The sequence below is a fragment of the Mchenga conophoros genome, linkage group LG17 (assembly GCF_057382185.1).
Source record: "Mchenga conophoros isolate Kocher_MC1m ecotype Shallow Benthic linkage group LG17, M_conophoros_male_GT1.1, whole genome shotgun sequence".
Classification (NCBI taxonomy): domain Eukaryota; kingdom Metazoa; phylum Chordata; class Actinopteri; order Cichliformes; family Cichlidae; genus Mchenga; species Mchenga conophoros.
Window position 1 is genome coordinate 17,784,704 of NC_140542.1, and position 20,041 is coordinate 17,804,744.

The 20,041-nt window shown below is 44.8% G+C and overlaps 1 protein-coding gene across 1 annotated transcript in view; it reads left to right on the forward strand.

Moving 5' to 3' along the window:
* Positions 1-7,741: 7,741 nt before the first annotated feature.
* LOC146555317 (A-type voltage-gated potassium channel KCND2-like) overlaps positions 7,742-20,041 on the forward strand; it is a 98,724-nt gene continuing 86,424 nt past the window's right edge. The window contains exon 1 of the mRNA XM_085251418.1: positions 7,742-9,266. Within this exon, the coding sequence (XP_085107544.1) occupies positions 8,155-9,266 (1,112 nt within the window). The 5' untranslated portion in view covers positions 7,742-8,154. The remainder of the gene's footprint in view (positions 9,267-20,041) is intronic.

Here is a 20,041-nt window from a genome sequence, read left to right on the forward strand (position 1 = left end):
GAGAGCCACTGCAAAGGGAGAGGAAGCAAAATGATCTTTTAATGCTCAAAGCTGCTAAAATGACAGAAACTTTCCTCTTTTTCTTATTTCATCCAGTTTTTCATTCCTTGTTTGTGGCTTAGTAACAGGAAGGTGTGCAGTGTCTTTACATTCATACGGAAGATGAAGACTGTGCAGGGAGAGGTGGGGAACTTGTGCCTGATGATGATTAAATTGCCTTAATTATATTATTTTCTCCCGTTTCACAGCTACAGACAGAAAAAAGCAGCCATCGCTGTGGTGAGAGTCAGACGCACAGTTTAGATCAGCAAGTAATGGGCTCCCAGGAGAGCAAACGACTTCATTTAAAGCGCTTAAAGATACAGATTTACTCCAAATACTTTAAAACAAAGATCCACATGGAGAGAAAGCTGCAGCTTTTCCACATTTATTCAGAATTGGAGGTTTTCTGTTCAGAAAGAACAGCACAGCATCACTGACAACACAAATGACTTTGATTCTCTCACAAACAGCAGGAGCCGACGTGGAGGAGGTGGGTTACAAAGGAGCTTGCAGATGCAGCTGCAGCTCTGTGCAGGCTGATACAGATTAAAAATCTCCCCTGCTTTCTTCTCTCAGAGCTTTGAGCAAAGAAAAGAGAAACTGTTCAACCATCTAAACTTAAAACCTGGAAAAATCTCCTGCATGTGCTTGTGGGCCTATCATTAAGACAGCAGGCTGATAAAACCTGGACATGCAAACCACAAAAGAGCAAAATGAGAGTCTGACGTCTGTATTTGGGGAACTGCTGTGAGACAGCATGGACAAACAGATTCATGTCCTTGATCCACATCAACGACCTCTCCAACCTCTCCGAAAGGTTCCCTTGGAGTCACAGTTTCGATCTTGAGCAGGTTGGATGGTTTCCAGGTGCTTCTGTAGGAAACGGTGTTCGTCCTTTGGCTCTAACACTCACACTGAATGAATTTCCTGGTCAGAAAACATTAGACAACACTGAGAGTCCTCCTGAGAGTAAAACTGAGAGTGCTCTGAATAATGGAGTAAAAACAAAATGGCCTCTGCGAGCGAGGTGCTCTGTGGGAAAACAAAGAGCTGGAGAGGTCAGTCGATAGTTTGTGGAAGTGTCATGGAGGTTTGAACACTTGAGGTCTGAGTCTCTTGAGAGAGACGATGTGCCACACAAAGAAGTTCGAGAGAATCCATATTGATGAGGAGAAATGAGGCTTTACGAGCAAAGAAAAGCCATCAGACATCAGATTTATGCACACAGCTCATCTCAATCAGACAGGCAGACCTGTATTTCCCTGTGTTCATCCAGCAGTTGAAACCGGGACTGACCAGCTCCTCTTGTACTGGCAGGGAACCTGAAAAAGACCCTGAAAGCAGATTTCTAAGAGTGTGCTCCAGTCTGAACGGTAAATAGGGTAAATAATGGTCATCGTTGGTTGTGACGCACACGTCTCCCTCTGAATCTTTTCCAGTGCTTTTCATCATTTTTGAGGCATTTTTTCCTGCAGAAACATTTTTCTTCTTTAAATTGGACAAATTCATTTTATTTCCTGCTTTCCTGAGTTCCTGAGTTTATTCTCAGACTCAAAGAGCATCACGTGAAAAACACTAATAGATGACTAAGCTCGTGTTATGGATGGACTCATCTCAGACATTTCCTGTGCACCAGTCTGGTCCATTTTCTATCTTCCTCTTCTCACATGACGGTGCTTTGAATTGTGGTCAGAAGTTTCCATCCACTCTTCCTGTTCATGGATGTCAGGGTCATTTGGGGCTTTTAAAAAATCATTTCTTTGAAATCTTTTTTCGAGGTGAAACAATTGTACAGCATTCATCTTTGATGACTTTAAAAAACAAGTTTGAATTAATGCTGAAGTTTCTCTGATCCACACAGTTTAAAAGTATACATATAGGGTCACACGCAGAAGCCAGGTTTGTGCCAAGAAAACCAAGAAGAATTATGAGGAATTATGCAAGATGCTTGTTTCTAAATGACATTTGCCAGACACTACTGGGGGTCTATGTATGTGTAAGTGTGTTTGCAAACTTCTGATTCTGAGGGGGTAAGATAAAACTCAGTTCTTCCAAAACTTCACTAACCTCCAAACATCGCTGCTGTTCAGCTCTCTGACTTCCTTTCCTTCTGTCAGTCGTGGTACACATGGAGCTGGGAATGTGTAGCAAGATGTGTGTCTGTTAAAGTTGCATCATCACGAGATAAAATACGATCAGCTGAACATCATCTGAGCCACAAACATGACATCAAAGTTATCTCCAGGCCAGCCTGAGGCGTCACTGAGAGCTTCCACACACATGAAATATGGACAGCTGTGTTTCTTTATTCACTAACACAATATCTGCAGTGAATGCAGCATTTTAGATTCACTTTGGACTGTAATAACCACTCAAACAGCTTCACAAAGAACCAGCATGATCAAATAAAAACACTCAGCCAATCGAAGCTCCGAAAACACTGGCAGGCTGACACATTTCAAATATTTATAACAAAGCTCGGGAATCTTTATGGCATCCAGCAGCAGCTCAATGACCTTCAAACTGCACCTGATGAAACAACTCCTTCATCCTGCTCTCCTCTCTGCCTTTCAAAGACACCTCCTCCCCGTCAGCCCGCTAGTTTCCTGTTTCATAGCAAACAGGACTGAGGGAGACCAGCATCTTCACACTGGAATCCAAAGGAATACAATGAGAGCTCTCAGCATTAACGTTGTCAAGAGTTTCATTGATTTGGCTGGGATCGCTGGGTTAGGAAAGTCACATTTTTATATCAGTCTACCAGTATGTCAGTTTGTGCCTGTGAGCAGAGAGACACCATTTTATATGGAGACGTAAAACACGAGAACAAAGAGGCTTCCTGCACAGGATGCCCTTATATTTACCGTAATAGCTGCTTTATCTGTGTTTATGTAGTAGTTTTCACAAGTACAAAACATCCTTCTATAAAAACATTCTGCGCCTGTACAGCTGTTATGAGGGGCGAAATTATCTGCAGAGACCAGAAGAGTTTGTGTATCAGGCTGTAAGAGATCAGTGAGCACCGAACAACCTTAGTTTTTTTGGCCAATCCTTTACACACATACAAGGCAAATTCCAAAATGGCGACCTATCCATCCCTCTCTCACATGCCGCAGTCCAGCTTTGGATACTCTCAGACCACACCTTCTCAATTCAAACTGGCCTATGACATAATCCTTCCAGAGAAGGAAAAGAAAAACAAAGAAGACCAACCAAACTCCTACTCTTTCCAACTCACATCCTACTAAAGAGCTGCATTTGAGGTTTCACCTGTTATTTACTTTCTGATATACTGCCCCAAACAAATAAGAGCCTGTTCACTTCAAACGCTTCATCGAGGTCAAACACTGTAAATATACGTCACAGTTACTCAGACTGAGGACATTACAGTGAAACTCCTTTTTTAAGGTCAGGAGGAGAAGTGATGATCAGACCTCATACAGATCTCTCTGGAGCACTGATCTATTTTATAAGAGGGAGTGTCGGGTGCCATTATCCTCAGTTTGGACTGTTTAGTTTCCCACGTATGTTTCCTGTTTTATTGTGTTAGTCATCTGTCTGTGTGCATTATGTTTCATTTTACTTCTTCTGTTTCATTAGTTAGATTTATCCCAGCTGTGTTCTCACCTGTTTCCACTCATCATCATTATCCAGTCTATTTAAGCCCTCACGTTCTCTCAGTTCCCTTTCAACTCCTCGTGTGTTTCCCATTTAATTCCAATCATTCATGTTCAATTCAGTCTGTATTAAAAAATGTGGATATTGTAAACCAGCCTGTGAGTCCTGCTTTCTCTACACACCAGATTGTGACAGTGAGTTGTGAGACATGGAGTAAAATTACTTCTACATGTGAGATTCAGTGACTGACTGGGAGAAAGTTGGCAGAGGGTTCTGCAGACGGGGTTTTCAAGAGCTTGGCTGGTATATTCAAAGATATGAATATATTAGTCTTAACTGAACCTCAGAAGGGATGAAACTGCTGGGAAAATCATCAATAATCTATAATCAATACATTCAGTATGAGCGTCTCTGCTGGCATTAAAAACTCATTTCCTACAGCAGTGTTTAAATGTCAGTTATTAATGAAATCGGGTTCAGTGTACAACTGCCACAGTCCCTCTGATACCGGTGTGTGTGTGTGTTGGGTCTAATTGATATCTGAAACAGTAATGAGCTGTAATTGTAGCTGTAGGGAAACCTGCTACAGTCAGAGGAGCTGCTGTTTAATGCAGAGCACATCTGCGGCAGGGTGTTTGGCACGAAGCTGTAATTAAACCGGTTTTTTCTCACAGCTGAGACGTGAAGCCGCTGCACCGCGGCGGAAAATCAGAAGTTTAAAGTTACTTTGTGATTCAGGCAGCAACTTCACACCACGCTCTCTGTCAGCTTACATTTTCCAGTTTTCCCACATGTTTCCAAGAACAGACACATGGAACAATAACGCCCTCCCTCTGAAGTTTCTTGAAGTCTTAGAGATAAATGCTGTGCACTCAGGCTGCAGAAACATCAGCACGTGTGATGTTCATCTGTGGATGAAGTTAGGTTTGTGTTCCTTCTCTGAGTCTCTGATGCAGCAGAAGTTTGATGGTTCTAGTTTGAAAAGAAACATTCTCTCTGCGTCATCCCTCGCTGGGTTAGTCTGAGTGCTGACGATCAGCGCGCTGTTACTGATGCCCTCTCATGGCGTCCTGTCGAGCCTGCAGTCGAGTTGCGGTGCCTTTGAGTTTCAGTCCTTTGGGGTTATGACCTATGATCACTTCTGTGTCTTCATGTCTTTAAAGCTTTCCCATCCGTCCATCTTTCTCTCGCTTAGTTCCTTCATCGTCCCTGATTATCATTTCCTGTTTTATTTTGATAAGTGCATTTTTCTTTCTCACTGAGCTGCATCTCCTGATGATCAGTAAGCTCGTCTTCTTCGTCCACTTCATCATGGTCACTCATGAAATCATTTCATGAAGGGCATCCACTTAAAAAAATATTAATAATAGACTGACATTTTAGAATCTGCCAACTGAAACATACAGAGCTTTCCACTGTGGTGACCTCGTGTGAATAACAGAGCAACTAAACAAGCTTTAATGCAGATTCATGAAAACACTGAAGGACGCTGCCTGACTGCATTTCACATGGATTTGTGGCAGTTAGGGTCTTCATCCTCTTCTCAGCCAATGAAATCCTCATTTCCAGTTTTAAAAAAACAACAACAACAATACATAGGATGGGGGTGGGGTGGAGGGGATATCACATGACCCAGAGAGCCACAACATGAACACTAAAGTGAAACAACAGCATCATGCAATCATGTTTGAAATGAAGGAGTCTGTCCTGTCTTAGATGTGCATGAGTGTCTGTGTGTGTGCGTGTGGGTAAACAGGAAACAGTCATACAGCTGTTGAGTGCTCCTCTTCAGGCGTTTGGTTGGGTTGTTGTGGTAAATAAATTTCTGTGCAGGAGGGAAAAAAAAGGTGACTGACCTTTGACCTGCAAATCCCTGGCAGCCAGTTAGCTCGAAGTGTTGAGGGCAGCATGTTGATCAGAGCGATGGATTATTTGTGTGTCTCTGTTTAATGATAATCACTGAAATAAAGCAAGTCAGGTCTGTGTGAGCAGTTCTGACCTCTGAGAGGCTCGAGGAGAGTCAAAGCAGACAGATTCTAAGGCAGTGCCTGGTCTGTGTGTTTCCCTGCTTTCTCCAAGGGTTTGTGGAGCTACATTCTGATGGACCGCAGACACAAACTGGGCCCGGTGCAGCCAATCACAAATCATTAAACTCACCGTGTCTGCAGATGTCCTGAGAAGAAACGCACACCTCAGAGCGCTGGGCCTGTAACGGCCCTGACAATGATGTTTACCCCGCAGTCGATAATGATGGAGAGTGGCGAGATTTTCACAAACTCATAACGAGAAAAACAAAGACGGGAACACACACACAGACTCCCTGTTAGTTCTGCAGGGAGCCATCAATCAAAGATTCTGAATGACAGCACACACACACTGGCAGCATTGATTTGAGCTGCTCTGGCTTCGTTGTGTTCTGTGATTTAGGAGCAGTGTGAGACCTCCTGCCTCCTGCCTGCACCTCCTCTGACTGCTGATGCTGGAGCTCAGCACAGCTCTAACTCACTCAATGGATCAACCTGCTCTGTGTGTAGGTTTCATGGACATCCATCTCTTCGGAGCGTCTCTAAGGGCCCGTCATGTGACTTCTTGTGTGATGAAGACTGCGCTCTTTGGGCTGCTCATGTCTGTGCTCTTTTTGGTACTCTTCCTGATGTCTGCCACGTCTATTCAGCTCTGCGCAGTTTTAAATGAGCTCCACATGCTGGTTAACTCTTCCTCATCTCACATGCTCTCTGGCCTGAAGTTAGTCTGTGTGCTTCTTCCTGTTAGCAATGGCTGACAGGAAGAAGCGATCCGGTGCTTATAATGTTGTTTAGAGGGTCTGCGAACTGCCGAGCACCTACTCTTCTCTGACTTCACTTGATTTCAGTGGGGCTCACTCAGACTGACAAACGAACATCTGGCTACTGATGTTTCGGAGCTGTTCAGCTGCCATCTTCTGTGAGAGGAAATCCCAAAGTTAAGCAGGCTGGCTGAGAGTAACAGGTGTCAGACAGAAAGCAACTTCTTTAAAAAAGTCTGGAGATACACATGACTCTGCTATGATGTCACAGCACTCCATAAACAGAAAACTGGTTAGCAGCCAGAGTTTATGAAAAATGAGGAGACTCCAGATGTGTCGACTCCTCTGACCTCCTGCAGTGAGAGCGTGGAGCTGCAGTAAAACAGGCCCAGGCACTTTGGCAAACACTGGATCAGGTCCATTAGACTCATTAGTCTAATGGACCTGACGATGCCAGGCAATCCGGCTGGAGACCAGGTCCAGGATCTCTGCTTCCTTCTCTCTAAGGCTGGATCCACTTGAGCTCCTCTCCAAATGAAGCATTTGTTAAGTTGTGTCTGTAGGATGACCAGCTGGCCTTCAGACTATTAGAGCGCTGCTGCCTGAACATTTTGGTCGAATCAGTGCGTTTCAGGATGACATACTTTATTTCACAGCTCAGTGATTTTCGGACAGTTTCTCAAAACTAAGTGAGAATTTCCTTTAACTTCAACCATCTACAGCGCTTTACACGGATCCCTGAAAGCATTAGAGACCACAGTTAAGATGTTATACTGACCGTGTGCTGGGACAGTGTGTCCACTCAGCTTTTGCATTAAGCTGTTTCAGATTCAGATCCACACAAGAACAAACACACAAGGATACAGCAGAGCTCTTTCTCATAAATTTTGGAAATGTTTGATATTTCACACACACACACACACACACACACACACACACACACACACACACACACACACACAGCTTTCATCTCTCTCTCGCTCTCTCTCTCACACACACACACAGTATTTTTTTCTCTCGCGTTAATGATGGGACCGCTGAGATTCACCTGCTGAGCCACAGCTCTCCCTCATACAGGCAACTTTTGTAATAAGTACATGAAGCTCCTCCTCCTCGGACTTCTGCTGCCTGAGGAAAAAACAAAGAGACGTCCTGCGCGCTCCCTGTGGAGCCTAAAACAATTTGCTCCACCTGACGGGGGGGGGGGGCGCGTGCCCGCCAGGGCTTACACACGGTCCGCGTGTCTCCATCTGATCCGAGAACTGCTCCATGACACGCCCCCTCAGAGAGAGAGAGAGAGAGGAGTGTGTGCGCCTCCCTTTCTCTCTCTCTGTGTGTGAGAGCGAGCCTCCTCAGCGCAGCTTCGAGTCTGTCCTCGCTGCTCCTCGCGCTGCTCCTCGCGCTCAGCTCTCGACATCAGGGGGACCGTTGGCGGGCAGAGCCTGGACAGAGCATGCGTGGCGGCCGCGTGTGTGCGCGTGGAGCGGGTCCGAGCGGCGAATCAAAGAGGAGAGCGACGCTCTGAGAGTTTTTCCCACTTTTACGCGTTTCTGTACACGCGCGGCACACGTGGACGTCCGTGACCCCGCCGCGTGGCACTGGTGCGTACGGCCCGTTCTTCGGGCTCCCCGGCTACCCCCTTCCCCTGCATGTCCTCCCGCGGCTCGGCCTGACCCCTCTCTGAGCGCGCGCACGGCTCTGGGAGCAGCATGGCGGCGGGAGTGGCCGCGTGGCTGCCGTTCGCACGCGCGGCGGCCATTGGCTGGATGCCGGTGGCCAGCACGCCCATGCCACTGCCGCCCCAGGAGAAGCGGCGCACGAAGGACGGGCTGCTGGTGCTAAACGTGAGCGGCACGAGGTTCCAGACATGGCGGGACACGCTGGAGCGCTACCCGGACACGCTGCTGGGCAGCACAGAGCGAGACTTCTTCTTCCACGAGGAGACCAACGAGTTCTTCTTTGACCGTGACCCGGACATCTTCCGTCACATCCTCAACTTTTACCGAACTGGGAAGCTGCATTACCCCCGTCAGGAGTGCATTGCGGCGTACGACGAGGAGCTGGCGTTCTTTGGCATCGTTCCAGAGATCATCGGGGACTGCTGCTATGAGGACTACAAGGACCGGCGGCGTGAGAACCAGGAGCGCATCCAGGACGATGAGGACATTGAACAGTCCAACGAGCCAGTGCCCGTTGACATGAGCTTCCGGGAGAGCATGTGGCGCGCCTTTGAGAATCCGCACACATCCACCATGGCTCTGGTTTTCTACTATGTCACCGGGTTCTTCATCGCAGTGTCGGTGCTCGCCAATGTGGTGGAGACGGTCCCGTGCGGTACCGCGCCCAACCGTGTCAAGGTGATGTCATGTGGTGAGCGGTACGAGCTGGCCTTCTTCTGCCTGGACACTGCGTGCGTCATGATCTTCACCGTGGAGTACCTGCTCCGCCTGCTGGTCGCTCCCAGTCGCTACAAGTTTGTGAAGAGCGTGATGAGCATCATCGACGTGGTGGCTATCATGCCGTACTACATCGGCCTGGTCATGACCGACAACGAGGACGTGAGTGGTGCCTTCGTCACACTACGCGTCTTCCGGGTGTTTCGGATTTTCAAGTTCTCGCGGCACTCTGCGGGACTTCGCATCCTGGGCTACACGCTGAAGAGCTGCGCCTCGGAACTCGGCTTCCTGCTCTTCTCGCTCACCATGGCCATCATCATCTTCGCCACTGTCATGTTCTACGCCGAGAAGGGCATGTCCGGGAGCAAGTTCACCAGCATCCCCGCAGCCTTCTGGTACACCATCGTCACCATGACGACCCTGGGGTAGGTGATGCTGACCATGTGTGTATGAAGTGGGTGGAGCTTCTTGTCCAAAAATGGGCGGAGCTAAGAGCGTGTTGGTGTTTGGTTTGAAGACATCAGTTTTCAGTGTTTAAGGGCAGCTGTCCGTGGTGCTGAAAAAGAGCTGCCGCTGTCTCAGTAAAAAGGACACTTGAGTCTCTATGATCACATGCCTCTGCTGCCTCCGTTTCAGAAAAAGAAAGAGTGAAGCTCAGCAGTAGGGTGTGAATCTGCAGGGGTGAGAATGCAGCTCGTTGTTAGCTTGAGTATGTAAACAGAAAGGCTTTGCAGGTTTACGTTAGTTTGGGTTAGTTACAGCTCGGTGATGCACACCTCTGTCAGTAATGGGACTGAGTTGTGGTGAGCACTCTGGAGTAGAAATCTTTCTCCTGTTTGTACCTCACAACCCACGTTTTACTGCTCCATCATGTTTTTCATGTTTTTTTCATAGGGGCCAAAAACTGTGTAGATGTGTTAGCGCCACCTGCAGATGATGTTAAAGCAAAGCATGTTTTAGATCAGCATACAGCTGCAGGAATGGTTCGATCTTCCTGAGAAGTAGTGAACACTGAATATTCAAAATATTAAAATCATGACTCGCCTCGCTGTGTGTCAGAAAACATTTGGAGCTTCAAGTTCTCTCTCTCTCTCACACACACACACACACACACACACACAGATCTGTGGTTTTGGAGGCATGTTCAGGTGTAACTGTGTTTTTTCAGGGTTATGAAGGTGGTTCATGTCTTACCAGTTACATCACCATAGTAACAGCAGATCATGAGGCTGAATGTTGATTGTTTGAATCAGCTGGAGAACTGAAAGTAGGACCAGATGCTCACTGTAATCACACACACACACACACACACACACACACACACACACACACACACACACACACACACACACACACACACACACGAGCACTTGCTGCATTAGGATACTGTTTGACGTGTGAACCTCAGGTGAGGTCAGACCTTCTGATTGAGTTGTGTTCTCTGCTGTGAGAAAACTTCACAAGTTTGTGTCTGCGGAACATTTTTTTAGGTAGCTGCTGGTGCTGCAGGTGTGTTTTCCTGCCTTGTTGAACTCCCTGCAGATGCTCTTAAATCCTGCTCCAGGAACCAAACTGTCCAAGGACCTGCAGCACCATACATGATTTGGGTGTGAGTTTGTGATTTTTCTGTCGGCACAGACACAACACGGCACAAACACACATGTATTATTTAGTCACATGACCTGCTGCTGCTCGTGAACATAAGAGTGGGCTCGGTTCTCGCTGCTTCCCATGCCTCAGTGGAAAACGTAAAAGGCTCATTTTCAGTCTCTGAATTAATAAAAAAATTAAAGGGAATTGTGTAAATGTTGGAAACGTTTCTTCATAAAAGCATAAATGTGGAAAAATGTTCCCTCACTCAGTTGTGTAATTTCTTTAAACCGGTGTAATCTGCGTGATTCACGCGGAATTGCTGACGTCCAGCTTTTTTCACAGTGTCTCAGACGGCATCAAACTTATTAATATTTTCAGGAAATTACAGACAGAGTCTGCTGGGATCAAAACCTCGGCACGCCTCATATTTGAACTGGATTCAGTCAGAGGCTACCTCCTCGTCACATATCATCTCTGGCTGTTCAGGATCGTGTCGTTTAGTGATGAGGACACAGCGCAGCTGGAAGAGGATAGCGGCAGAAAGGCCAGGTTACTCAGTGATGTAACAGACTGTTGTGTGATTGCTTTATAGAATAAACTCTGGAATTAAAGTGTTGTCTGTAGAAACAGCAGAGATTAGAGGAGAGGAGTCACCTGGCTGTCACATAATCACTCTGTGTCCTTTCATATTTACTTTCAGACCCTTAGATTCAGTCTTCACATCCTGAAGACTTCATTTCACCTCCAGCTTCTTAAAGTCACGCTGCCACTGAGCTGATGCTCAGCTCCATTCGGAGAGAAATACTTCCTCCTGCATGATGTTTCACGTGTTTTTCTTGCTTTTGTTCCAGATCTACTTTCAGCCACAAATGATCTGTCAGGACTCATCAAGCTGCTATCAACAGAAACAGGAGAGCCTTCTGCAGCTGTTTATGAACCTGAAGAAGTCATTTTGGATAGATATTAAATAATAATTTATGAAGATTAAAACAGAGCTAGTGAAACAAGAGTGATTGTCATGATGCTAGAATTTCAAACACGTTGACCCCATCCTGCAGACGGTGTCTGTCTGTCTGCTCTCCAGGCCTGAGACCGTCTGATTAGCTGCTCTGCTCCAGGTTTCACTCGTTATTTGCGCCAATTGATTCTCCACCCTCTGGACTCTCTGCTCAGTTCAGCTACGTCCCTGTGCTGCTCTGCACAGCAGCACCCCACGCACATCTCCACATGTTCGTAAACAACTCTGTCCCTGATCAAAGTGCCAGCTGTGATCTGATCAGCTGCTATAATTATTTATCTTTATCTAACTAAAGCTGCTAATTGCTACAGTAATGATAACAGGTGGCAAAATGTAACTGCTAGTAGTTAAACAGCTAATGCTAATGTGCTCTGGCCAGGTTACTATTTATAATGAGTGTAAAGTATTCCACTGTTGTTGAAACAGGAGGTTTACTGACCTCTGACCTTCCTCTTAAAGTGTTCAGTGTTATTAATGTTATCTACTTTAGCTGTTGTTGAGGCAGGATCTGTGTGTGTGTGTCAGAAGGAGGCAAAAACAACTATTGTATCTTCATTCAGCAGTAATTTTAGTATTGATTAATGTCTGAGTATATGCTGTATATATCTATATATATCTATATATATTTATATTTATATATATATATATTTTTTTTTTTTTTTAATTTTTGACACTACCGTTTTGGTGTGAGGTGAACCCTCGTTTCCTGGATGAAAGTCTTGAGACTTTCTGAGGTCATTGTTAGAGAGAAACCTTCAAAGGAGGTTGAAAGCAGTTTAGCTGTTTGCTGCAGAAAATCAGGATTCAAGATTCAAGGTCTTTATTGTCAATACAACAATATGCACAGTATACAGCGTACTGAAATGCTGTTTCAGCCCAAGTCCCCCATGGTGCATTTATAAGAATATAAAAAATATATTTTTGAGAGATATAAAAGTAGGAAATACAAATAAATAATAACTCGCTAAATTTGGGTAAAATTAGTAGATAAAAAGCTACTACTAACTATCTATGTATTACTAACTATGTACAATAAACAAAGACAGGACAGAGACAATACAAAGTGGATTGTGCAGTAGCTTAAAATCCAAACTTGCAGTAGAAGGAATTTTACCAGCTCTTCTGCAGAACAACCTCCTCTGTTTGAACTGTTTTTTGCAGTCAGCTGTGGATCAGGGATTCGATTCTGACTCCTCACAGTGCAATAAGTTGATCCCAGAGAGGAGACCTGGATGCAGGTGTGACTGATTGCTGACTGTCCGACTGTCGCTTAGACTCTGACCTCCTTCACGGCTGTTTTTACTGCCACACTTCCATCCCGGCTGTCTCTTCTTCTCCGCTCTCTGTGGGATGATAAGTCGTTAATGCTGCTAATTAAATTAATGCATTAGGCGCTCAGAACACACACACTGTGATTATTCTTAATGGGCTCTGTAATGAAGCCACCTAGAGGAGCAGCCAAGCAGAAAAGATGGTTTGTGTAGTCAGAAGAGAGTTCAGTTCATCCCAAAATGCTGCTCCTGTGTAATCTGGAAATGACCGCTTTAATGACACTCTGAGGCTGGGGGGTGATTATTTTGGATGACAGACAATTAGAGCCGAAAAGAAGAGGAAGCTGATGAAGAGGCTTATTAGGTGAAGTGGTGGGATTTGCATTTTAGTGGTGATGAGGCTTTTCCCAAAAACTGCAGGAGCTGCAGTGAAGAGGAAAAAGCTCCTTTGTTATGACTCTCATGAATTCACTTCCTGTTCTGTTGATCATTAGAGTCATTTAAACGACCTTGTTCCCTCTGGAGGGGGTGGGGCCACGGCTTTTTGAGGCACGTTGTTGGAGTTCATGTGTTTGGGTTTTTTTAGTTAGACTGAAGCAAAAAATAAAAACATCTGTGTGCTGTGGGGTTTTTTCGTTACATATGTTTAAACATTTATTCAGCTTCAGGTGCACATCCAGTCATTCTGAAATATGACAGCAACCCCTCAGATCACAAAAGAGCTTTGGCGGTTACTCCCATTCAGCTTTCACTGTTTACTGCTGCTGCCAGATGACAGCTGGACTTTGGGCTTCACTTGGCTTCCTGGTACCCTGTGAGATCCTGGACATGTGTCAGCTGGACACTTTCCAAATACAACTTCAGACTGCAACAAGAAAGATCAGCAGAGTTACTTCATTAACCATCAAATTCACAGCTTTCTTAAAAACATATTCTCGATTTGCATTAAACTCTGTAGATCTGATGTTTTCTGCCTAAACCAGCAAACACCACGTTACTAACCAGAAGCTCTAGACGTGTGCTGCTCTCTGAGATCTGTAAACTCTGTGAAATAAAGTCAGTGTCCTTCTGTTACACTTAAATCTGCTTTTTCAGAGCAGACGGATAACCTCCGTATTCTACACGTGTTCGTGTTCACGATGGGTAGCAGTGATCTGACTGAACACAAGCTCGGCTCTCCCACCAAATTTTTCCTTCCAAAGGTTCGGCTGCAGGATCAGAGGCTATTTCCTCTTCCTCCTCCATCCTTCACTCCCTCAGGAGGGCCGCTCCCTGCTAGCCTCCTCCTCGCCTCACTCTTTGTGACGAGTCAGCCAAAACCAAATGGAAAACAATTTAGCGGAGTCGTGGCTTTGCCTTTTAGACACCAGAAATGAAATAATAGGCCGAGTGTCGGGGCTCATTGATCTGGAGCTGGCTGTGAATATCAATGACGAAGAGATAAATACACTGCTGCCCAGCTGCACACACACACACACACACGCACACACACACACACACACACACACACACACACGCACGCACGCACGCACACACACACACACACACACACACACACACACACACGGTCCTTCAGCTGCAGGAGAAAGCTCCTTTTATTTAAAGAAACAGCAGCTTCAGTCAGAGCAGATGAAAGATAAACACACCCCTGAGATCTCTGCTCAGCACACACACTTCTCCCTCCTCTTCCTTATTTTTCTCTCGAAATTGTGGGATTACAGAGCAGCAAACGTCAGCAGAAAGGTGACATGGACTCTACGAATGAATCATGGCGCGGCAGATAGAAATAAGTGGCCGTTTGATGCCCTGTTTGTTGCGTAAAGATGCCGACAAATCATCAGCGACTGCAGCTTCAGATTTATCAGCCCATCTTAAACTAAAACAAGCAAACCGACATCACTGCTGTCTTTTTACTGGAAATTTAACTGAATCCAACCAGCCAATAATATCCATGCAGATTGATCAGTGATCAGCTGCTGATAATCACTAATTAATTGGAGATCTGTTGGAGCCCTGATCTGGTGGCCCCAAGGTACTAAAAACATCGAGAGAAAACAGAATACTCTTTGGATTCAGGAGACAGATGCTCTTCTGCCGCAGTCATGTGACAGGCTCTGTCACCTCACAGGTCACGTGTCCAGCAGGCACACACAGGTGAGCTGTGATCCTCTGGAGGACAGGAGATGAGATCAGAGAGCAAAGGTGTTGAGAGGAAACTTGACTCTGATCCAGCAGGAGGAGGAAAGTTTTCTTAAAGCTCAAACGTAGCTTCAGAATCAGTGTGTGCTGACACCGAGGCTAAACCCTGTGATTTAAGGGCGTCTGAGATGTATGTCACCTCGTTCATGTCTGAAAGAAAAAACAGTGCAGAACTTCAGCAGCCTCACTCAGAGACCTTTCTGAACATCACACGATTCTATCATGTCCTGAAATGTGACACCTGAGCAGGGACAGAAGCAGAGTCTGACTGTGGTTGTACAGGGTGGGCCATTTATATGGATACACCGTAATAAAATGGGAATGGTTGGTGATATTAAAGTCCTGTTTGTGGCACATTAGTATATGTGAGGGGGCAAACTCCTCAAGATGGGTGGTGACCATGGTGGCCATTTAGAAGTCGGCCATCTTGGATACAACTTTTGTTTTTTCAATAGGAAGAGGGTCATGTGACACATCAAACTTATTGGTAATGTCACAAGAAAAACAATGGTGTGCTTGGTTTCAACGTAACTTTATTCTTTCATGAGTTATTTCCAAGTTTCTCTTTGTTCACAGCCATTGACATGTCGAAGAGGTTAACACATGAGGAGCGGATCGAAATTGTGTTGATATCTAGTGAACGCAGTAACCGGGTCATTGCAGCAGATACACCCTACGAGACCACCCATTGCCCATGCTACAGTTAGCAAACTGCTTGCTAACTTTCGCCAGACTGGTTCAGTGTTGGATTTGCCAAAATGTGGACGCAAGAAAACTGTCACTAATGAAGAAACATCAGTGGCTGTTCTAGCTTCATTCAGCAAGAGCCCACAGCATAGCACTCGCTGCATGTCACTGAGACTGGCATTAGTCGAACATCCCTTTGGCGGATATTAGCTACTCACAAATGGCACCCTTACAAACTCCAGCTACTGCAGCATCTCAACGAGGATAACCCAGATCGGTGCACAGAATTTGCAGAATGGGCAAAACAAAAATTGGAGCAGGACCCTCAGTTCACGCAGAAGATTTTGTTCAGTGATGAGGCAAACTTTTATGTGAATGGTGAAGTTAACAAACAAAACCACTGCTATTGGACTGACACTAACCCACATTGGATGGATCCCTCCAAGACTGTTGGAACAACAAAAGTGATGGGTTGGTGTGGTATATGGGGTACAACGATAGTGGGTCCATTCTTCATCAATGGAAACCTCAAGGCCACTGGATATTTGAAATTGCTACATGATGATGTGTTTCCCTCTTTATGCACTGAAGCTGGCACGTTCCCTGAGTTTTTCCAGCAAGATGGTGCACCACCACATTATGGGTGCCAGTTTCCTGGAAAGTGGATTGGTCGTCGTGGGCCAGTTGAATGGCCCCCAAGGTCTCCCGATCTGACCCCCTTAGACTTTTATCTTTGGGGTCATCTGAAGGCAATTGTCTATGGTGTGAAGATACGAGATGTGCAGCACCTGAAACTACAGATACCGGATGCCTGTGCTGGCATTTCTCCTGCGGTGTTGCTATCAGTGTGTGAAGAGTGGGAGAAGAGGGTTGCATTGACAATCCAACACAATGGGCAGCACATTGAACACATTCTATAAGTGGTTAGAAACTTGTAAATAACTCATGAAAGAATAAAATTACGTTGAAACCAAGCACACCATTGTTTTTCTTGTGACATTACCAATAAGTTTGATGTGTCACATGACCCTCTTCCTATTGAAAAAACAAAAGTTGTATCCAAGATGGCCGACTTCTAAATGGCCACCATGGTCACCACCCATCTTGAGGAGTTTGCCTCCTCACATATACTAATGTGCCACAAACAGGACTTTAATATCACCAACCATTCCCATGTTATTACGGTGTATCCATATAAATGGCCCACCCTGTAGTTTAATGTGTCACACTGAGCCTGTGTGAGGGATTTCTAGTCTTATCTATTAATTATGCGTGAGCCATGATGATTTTTCTCTCTTGATTTTGGCTTTAAGATGTTTTTGATTCAACACAGAGTGAGAAGCGCAGTCAGCGCTGAACAGCAGATCAGTTTATCCTTGAACCACTGCCGCTTGCGTGGTCCACTCCGTGTGCGGAAACCACATGTAACTCTGCTTTTCAGAGACATTTTTAAAGTTTGTCGTCCCCGGCAGGAAGCCAGCGCGAGCCATGGTGCTGTGAAGTGAGACTATTGTGAGTCTGGCTGACACTCTGGGTTTGTTCGTGGGATTTGTGGAAGAAACGCCGACTGAGCCGTTAAGAATCCGTCAGCAGCAGAACAAACATAGAGACTTTCTGCTCTGAAGGCTTTACATTAAACTTTCACAGTGCTCCCCTCCACTCTCTCTGTCCGGCTCAGAGCTCACTCTCCTCTGTGTCAACACACCTCTGCCTGGACGCGCTCAGTCTGTTCTCTCACTGTCTCAGGGCCATTAGTCAGAGGTCCTGCAGTTTGTGGTCATCACACAAATGTGCATAACAGAGGTGGGACCAAGTCATTGTTTTGCAAGTCTCAAGTAAGTCTCAAGTCTTTATCCTCAAGTCTCAAGTCAAGTCTCAAGTAATGTCAGGCAAGTCAGAGTCGAGTCTCAAGTCACTGGTGTAAAAGTCCAAGTAAAGTCACAAGTCTGAAACTTTGAATTTCAAGTCCTTTCGAGTCTTTAAAAAAAAAAAAACGAAAAAAATAATGTTGCAGTTATATGCTAAATGTAAATATTAGACCATGTAATTTTAAAATCTGTGTTTTTCTCAACACATGACAAAATAGTGAACTTAGAAAATATACACAAATTGTGAAATTGCACCTCTTTAAAATGCAGCTCAATTAAACCTAGCTCCAAGAATAATTTTCACCGACAGTTCTGAGATAAGCTGCATGTTATTCTTGGATGCGGTTGTAGGACCAGCTTTAAAATCGCATGACAAAAATATCATACACATTAAAAAAAACTGTATCACCAACGTAGCCTGGACAACATTTGCTAGTTAGATGAAGTCAGCTATCTCATCGTAGCATATTTATATGCATATTTATAATCATACGGTTCTTGGAGTGAGTGCACACACTCATGAAGTTTAGTAACTTCAGGTCACTGCAACAAGCCCAGGTACAGTTTACTGACGGATGGGTACAGGACCTTGAAATGCACCGTGTAGAACGAAAGACCATCGTACGTATCATAAGTTTACCAGTCTCACAAATTGTCGTCATAAATACACATTCGTTAACCGTTTATTAATAGGACCTTTGAGCTCAACGGTAATTAATTAGTAGTGGAAATAATTTCTGGTACCCATCACAGAAATGTAGCAGTGACAATAATATTGTATGCTGTAATCGTACTGTGCAATTAGTGATACAAAAAACCTGTTTTATCCTGTGAATAAAAGTATATGTTTTTGTCAATGTACCATAATAACAGAAGCGAAACGCAATATTGTGTCAGGACAATTCACTATTTATGCACAATAAATAAAGGAGCATAGCGCGACAATTTCTGTTCAGCGCCAGACTTGCTTGTAACCTATATCACTAATTATGTTATGAAAATGACGTATTAACTACTAAAAAACACTGACCTTCGTGGAAATGCTTGGAGCAGACTAACCTGTGAGCTGGAGTGTTCTGGGACGTTATATTTGATCTTTGAATGGCTGCAATCCAGGCCACCCGTCGCCGTTTGTTACTTCGGAAACATGGCTCGAACAATTTCTCTTCAACGACGTAATCCGATAACAACCGATCTCTTTACCCGTCGACTTCCCGTGGCTGTCATGCGACCGGCTATTGCAGTTAATAATACAACGGCTTCTTGACATTTTTGTGTTTCTTTTTATCGCTGTATAACTGATTTTAATTGAAAGCCTGCGTGCGCTAGTACCGCTTGCCACGAGTTCCCAGAATCCTTTGCGGTTCTACCCGTGAATGACGTCACATTTTCAATCTCTATATAATATGCATGTTAAATTTTATATTTGGGGTAAAATATCAAGTCTTTTCAAGTGAACCGGTTCAAGTCCAATTCAAGTCCCAAGTCATTGGTGTAAAAGTCCAAGTCAAGTCACAAGTCTTAGAACATTTTTTCAAGTCAAGTCTAAAGTCATAAAATTAATGACTCGAGTCTGACTCGAGTCCAAGTCATGTGACTCGAGTCCACACCTCTGGTGCATAATGCGTTTCACTTCCTCTTTCAATGATGGAGTCCACAGTTCACTGCTGTGCAGTCAAATGGCTTCTACTGTCCCTTTATGGGTTAAATCACAGCCTCATAGGTCCTGCCAAGGAGCCTAGAGTCCGTGGCAGAGAGTCAGTTTGAAACCACCAGGAACTGCAACACAGAAATGAGAAAAGAACCGGAAAAGATGTAAAATGAGCGCAAAGAGGTGCAGCACAACCAATAACAAAAAGAGAAGTGGAACAAAGTGGTGCTTTTATGTTTCTTACACCATGACAGCTTTATTGGTCAGACAAATCAGAGTGTTATAGATGTCTGAAATCATTCACCCGTAGAATCAATGCGACTGGTTTTCTTGTTTTGTTTCCCTCATGTACACCCTGTGATCAAATGTTTATCTGTGAAAGGATCTGATGAGACAAACAGGGTCATCAGGAGATGATTTGAGCTGCGAGTGGAACCACAGCTCAGGCGTGGGTTAATTTTTTGTTTTTGTCCTGTGACGAGCGGCGCTGTGGGAAAGGCAGAGAAAAGGATTTAAAAAGGTGAAATTAAATGAAAAAGCCACAGCAGGAGAATACAAATCACAGCACGGAGCAGGATATGAATAAATGCTCTCAAATTTAATTTCACAAGCACAGCAGCTAACAGAGAAGTTCAGATTTAAAGAGGCTGGAGCAGAGCTGCAGGTCTGTGAGTCTGACTCACCCACAGGAAGTCCATCATGTCACTGCTTTCTTGGACAGACTGAATCTCGAGGAAGCGTTAAAGTTTCTCCCTGTGGGCCAAAACTACGATAATGCCAGTGGAAACAAGAAAAACAACCCAACCATCGATGTCCAGCAGGGGCAGCAGTGAGTCAGTCCCCATAGACACTCATGTTAAAGCAGAAATAAACATGTTTACATAGGGGTGGGTTTAAAAAATAGTTTTTCAGA